Here is a 5,881-nt window from a genome sequence, read left to right as displayed (position 1 = left end):
TTAATTATAAACCATTGCAGTAAAAGCTTTCTGAACATTGGCAAGAAAAGCTGAAAAATTGGGGCTGGGGATATGGCCTAGTGGCAAGAGCGCTTGCCTCGTATACTTGAAGCCCTGGGTTCGATTCCCCAGCACCACATATACAGAAAATGGCCAGAAGTGGCGCTGTGACTCAAGTGGCAGAGTGCTAGCCTTGAGCAAAAAGAAGCCAGGGATGGTGCTCAGGCCCTGAGTCCAAGGCCCAGGACTGGCAAAAAAAAAAAAAAAAAAGGAAAGAAAAGCTGAAAAATTGTTGGTCTTCCTCACATTCTCTTGCAATTCTGCAAGGCACTCAAGATGAGGAGCACTATCTGACACTTCATAGTCTCTTGCTTCATTTAAATGTAAGGAAAACATAAACGGAGTCTCAGGCTGCTTGGGGTCAATACCAGTGAATATAAACTGCAATTTGCCACCATAAATTTTTCTAATTTCTAGTCCAAGTCGATCTTTATACACATCTGCTGACATCTGCAGCCTTTTCAACCTCTCTTCATTAGCTTTATTAGCAGTGGCAATAGCTTCTTTTTTCCTAGAATATTCTTCCTTAAGATCCTGGATGTTTGCTGTCAGTACTTCCAGCTCCTGCTTTTTGCCTTTGACTTCAGCCACCAACTTTAAGAGGTGCTCTTTTTTTTTCCTGGATGATCTTATTCTGCCTGCAGATCTGATTTTGATATTCCAGAAACATCTCGACCTTTCTTTCTTCTTCTTTTAATTTCACAGACAGCTTTTCTGACAGTGCTTTAATGGAGTCCTTGTAGGCATCTCTCAGTCCCACCATCTGATAGGGAGTTTCACTCAGCGTATTTCGGCACTTACTCCCAAATTCACTTATGCTTTTATCGAAGTGTACCAGCTCATCCTCTACCATTGTGTAAGACACTGGACAGACAGGCCTGAGCCCCTCCGTCTTCCCTCAACTGAATCAGCGCCACCTCCAGTCACCAGTCGGTGCCCACAACCCGCTTAGGCAACAGCACAAATTTCCCACTTCCTGTCTTTTTTTTTTTTTAAGACTCCACATATGAGAGGGACAAAGATTGAACCAATGTAGCAGTGGTACTCAATAGATACTGTTGAAAATGAACTATGCAACTTGTAGGTGGGGAAAGGAGGGAAAACAGAGAAAGGGAAGGAGTGACATTATACAAAAGGAAATACAATTTTTGCCTGATTTATATAACTGTAACCCCCTTTGTACATCACCTTTATAATAACTAAAAAAAAAAAAAAAAAAGATTCCACACATGAAACCATGTGATATTTGTCTTTAAAGCAAATCAATGTAGCTGGAGGTATGGCTCAAATAGTAGATCACTTGCCTAGCCACAGCAAATCTTTGAGTTCAAATCCCAGTACTGAAACATAAAGCAATAACACATTTTAGTCAGGCTGTCCACGTGAAAATTTAAAAAAATGGCACCTGGTCATCCCAGAAGTCGAATCTGAGGGATTTTACAAAAGGGGTACACTAGGTGTCGCTGTGCGACTCTAGCTGTTAATATTTCAGCTTGCTGTAAAAGAGCATTGCCAATAGTGTGCCATTTGTAATTAACCATGCCAAGGTACTGTTATTTTTGTTCTTTTTGCAGGCTAGATAATTAGAACCTAGATGTGGTAGCTGGTGCATGTTTGTAATCCCAGAACGTGGGGGGCAGGACGTTCATAAGTGAGACTCAAAAATAAAAAATATGATTAGACTTTATTATAGTTATACAATTACACTAAAATGACCACATAGAATAAGAAAAAGTAGGCAGCCTTAATTGTTGCTTTTTGTTTTGTTTTTTGTTTTAGCAAGGTTGATTAAACAAGTTTAGGATCATTTACTTTCCACTGACAACATAACTTTCAGTCTGTTGTGCTTGTAAATGCTTCAGTGAGCCGGGTATCAGTGGCCTATGCCTGTAATCCTACCTACTCAGGAGTCTGAGATCTGAGGGTCAAGGTTCAAAGCCACCAATGAACCACCAGAAAACCAGAATTGTGGTTGTGGCTCAAGTATCAGAGTGCTAGCTTTGAGCTGAAAAGATCAGGGACAGAGTTCAACGGCCAACAACATCGTTTTGAACATGTGATGAGTGTAAAATAAATCCCCTGTAAGCAAGTAACTAGACCAAAGTGTATTCAGACTTGCTGTTTTGATGCATCAGTGTCACATCTTTTAAGCCATTTTTCCTCTGTCTTTCTCCATCCCTTCCCCTACTGAGTGTTGTATACATGCTATAATCATAAAATTGATTCCCAAGTGAGAACAAAGCCACATTTATTTATTTTGCTTAAATTTCTTCCTTTTGTTATCTTGTTTCTTTTTTTCTTTATTTCTCAATTTTGTAACAGTTCACCTTTCTCTTACTAATTTTCATCTCCTAATTATCAAGTGCTTTGCAAAGCAGGATCTCAGGCAGGGCGTAGTGGTTGCATGCTGCTCTCGGCCACTTGGAAGGGAGGCTGAGGTAGGAGGATGGCAGTCCAACACTGGCCAGAGTCAAAGCATGAGAAGCTAAAAGCAAAAGGACTAGTTGTGTGGCTCATGTGGCAAAAGGATTAGAAAAGTGAAGCTCTGGGCTGGGAATATGGCCTAGTGGCAAAAGTGCTTGCCTCATACACATGAAGCCTTGGATTCGCTTCATCAGCACCACATATATAGAAATGGCCAGAAGTGGCGCTATGGCTCAAGTGGCAGAGTGCTAGCCTTGAGCAAAAAGAAGCCAGGGACAGTGCTCAGGCCCTGAGTTGAAGCACCATGACTGGCAAAAAAGAAAAAAAAAGTGAAGCTCTGAGTTTAAACACTACTAGTAATGCCAAGAAGAATGAAAAAAAAATTTTTTTTTTTTTTGGCCAGTCCTGGGCCTTGGACTCAGGGCCTGAGCACTGTCCCTGGCTTCCTTTTTGCTCAAGGCTAGCACTCTGCCACTTGAGCCACAGCGCCACTTCTGGCCGTTTTCTGTATATGTGGTGCTGGGGAATCGAACCCAGGGCCTCATGTATACGAGGCAAGCTCTCTCGCCACTAGGCCATATCCCCAGCCCCTAGAATGAAAAATTTTTAAAAGCATATTTTTGTTTCAATTTATTTTTATTGTAAAGGTGGTATACAGAGGGGTTATACGCACATAACTCTAGTACATTCCTTTTTGAACACTGTTCAAAAAAAGCATACTGGGGCTGGTGATATGGCCTAGTGGCAAGAGTGCTTGCCTCGTATACATGAGGCCCTGGGTTCAATTCCCCAGCACCACATATACAGAAAGCAGCCAGAAGTGGCGCTGTGGCTCAAGTGGCAGAGTGCTAGCCTTGAGCAAAAAGAAGCCAGGGACAGTGCTCAGGCACTGAGTCCAAGCCCCAGGACTGGCAAAAAAAAAAAAAAGCATACTATATTACTGAATTTTTGTATCTTTCTTTTTTTGGGGGGGTGGAGGGGAGTGCTGGACCTGGGGCTTGAACTCAGGGTTTGGGCACTATCCCTGAGCTTTTGTGCTCAAGCTAGCATTCTCTACCACTTGAACCACAGGTTCACGTGTGTGTGTGTGTGTTAGCTAATTGGAGATGAATGTCCCGCAGACTTTTCTGTCTAGGTTGGTTTGGAACTGCAACCCTCTGATCTCTCAGCCTGCTGAGTGGCTAGAATTTTGGGTGTGAACCACCAGCACCCAGCTTGTTTTTCTAACCTGCTGGGGCATCACTAAAGTGGTAGAGCACTTACTGAACAAATGAAAGACCCAAGCTCAATAGTCAAATATCAGAATTCTACTTTTTTTTGGGGGGGGGGCAGTCCTGGGCCTTGCACTCAGGGCCTGAGCACTGTCCCTGGCTTCTTTTTGCTCAAGGCTAGCCCTCTGCTACTTGATCCACAGCGCCACTTCTGGCCGTTTTCTGTATATGTGGTGCTGGGGAATTGAACCCAGGGCCTCAGGTATACAAGGCAAGCACTCTTGCCACTAGGCCATATCCCCAGCCCCAGAATTCTACTTTTGTGTCATATTTTTAATCTGTAGTTTTCAATAGTCTTTAATTTCTCTAAAATAAGGCATAGTTCTATCCATGTATTAATGCACAGATAACTATATTATTCTTTGTTGTATTGTATTATTTACTCAGTGATTTACCATATAAATCTTGCCATACGATGACTTTAACAAAGCAAACACAAAGCATTGAGTTTATACACAACATCCTTCCTATGGATTCTGGCATTCAGGTGTTCTTTCTGCAGTATAGTATTTTAGGTCTAAATGTGTCAATATAGCAGATTGCTTTGAACCAGGGCTTCTGTTGAGTGCTGTGCTGGTCATTAAGTAACTGTCTTTGTGGATGAACATGCATGTGTGTTACTGGGATTTGAACTCAGGACCTTGTAGCTTGCAAGGCAGGCACTCTACCACTTGAGCCACACTCCCTGCCCAGGTTATCCTCTGCCAGCTCCAAAGTCATTCTTCTACCCTGTTATTGTAGGGCAGTAATGATGCAAAGCCTACATGAGGTTCCACCCATTAGAGGGTTCAGAGAAGAAGTGGATGAGGAAGATGGAACTTGGCTGCTTTTTCCAGAGTTCTTATTTATTTGTTTGTTTATTCATACCTTTATTTATTGCCAGTCCTGGGGCTTGAACTCAGGACCTGAGCACTGTCCCTGGCTTCTTTTTGCTCAAGGATAGCACTCTACCATTTGAGCCACAGAGCCACTTCTGGCCTTTTCTGTATATGTGGTACTGAGGAATTGAACCCAGGTCTTCACACATGCTAGGCAAGCACTCTACCACTAGGCCACATTCCCAGCCCCTTTCCAGAGTTCTTTATACATCCTTCCCCCACCTTTCCCTTCTCTCCGATACCAGCAGTTTGTTCCAGTCTCCAGCTTTTTCTGCTGTTACCATAATCAGTCTCTCAGTGAGTCCCCTCAGAGAAGCAGGACCAGCCAGGCTGACCCTGTTCAAAGGTGTTCTAGGTTGACTTCTACAATCCCCTTCTGCCTGCTTCTGAACTGTAAAGCCCCTGCCCTGAGCCTAGACTCTTCTCTGTGCCTCTGCTGTCTGTGGTTGCCTGGGTGACCTTGTCCTTGAGCCTTTTCTGTTCTCTAGTGCCTGTTTACACAATTCCCATATGAAATATTTTGTTAAATAACTAGTGTGGCTGCTTCTTTTCCTTTCTTTTCTCCTCCCTTCCTCCCTCCCTCCCTCCCTCCCTCATAAAATAACTTTAATCCCAGTTTTTTTTCCCCCAAATAAATTAAGGCTAAAATGCTCTACTAAACTATGCCTTTTTAGTTAGCACCTTAGGCTTTATAGAGATCAGTACAGACAACACCTTTGTGAAAACAGCACAGTTATTTGAATCATTTTCTGGACTGGCAGAGTGGCTTAACTGGTAAGTGGACTTGTTTAAGAAATTCAAGGTTGGGCTAGGAATATGACCTAGTGGTAGAGTTCTTGCCTCCTATACATGAAGCCCTGGGTTCGATTCCTCAGCACCACATATATAGAAAAAGCCAAAAAGAAGCCAGGGACAGTGCTCAGACCCTGAGTTCAAGCCCCAGGACTGGCAAAAACAAAACAAAACAAAAACTCAAAGTTCTGAGTTCAAACCCCAGTTCCACCAACATCACCTCCACCACCATGCACACACACACACACACACACACACACACACACACAGAGCTAACCATTTAGTAAATCTAGAGAACGGCACCTTGAAAAAGGAGACACTAAAAAATTTTATAGGCGAAGTTGTTGGCTTCTATGGGTTCTATTTTAACAAAATAAAACAGAAAGATAAACAGTAAGACAGGAAGGTACAAGGGTGAAGTAAGTCTATTTTCTGCTCTGTTACTGTGATAAGTAA

General features: G+C 42.8%; 1 protein-coding gene across 1 annotated transcript; it reads right to left on the bottom strand.

The window, feature by feature from the left end:
• Positions 1–1,019, bottom strand: LOC125359864 (kinetochore protein Spc25-like). The gene is given in 3 exon segments (XM_048357737.1): positions 1–61; positions 293–675; positions 677–1,019. Coding segments are annotated over 3 exon segments (681 nt in total). The 5' UTR covers positions 914–1,019.
• Positions 1,020–5,881: the final 4,862 nt, after the last annotated feature.

Source organism: Perognathus longimembris, chromosome 1, assembly GCF_023159225.1.
Source record: "Perognathus longimembris pacificus isolate PPM17 chromosome 1, ASM2315922v1, whole genome shotgun sequence".
In the NCBI taxonomy this organism is placed as follows: Eukaryota; Metazoa; Chordata; class Mammalia; order Rodentia; family Heteromyidae; genus Perognathus; species Perognathus longimembris.
The sequence above is the reverse complement of the archived record's forward strand: the minus strand, read 5'-3'. Positions and strand labels throughout refer to the sequence as shown.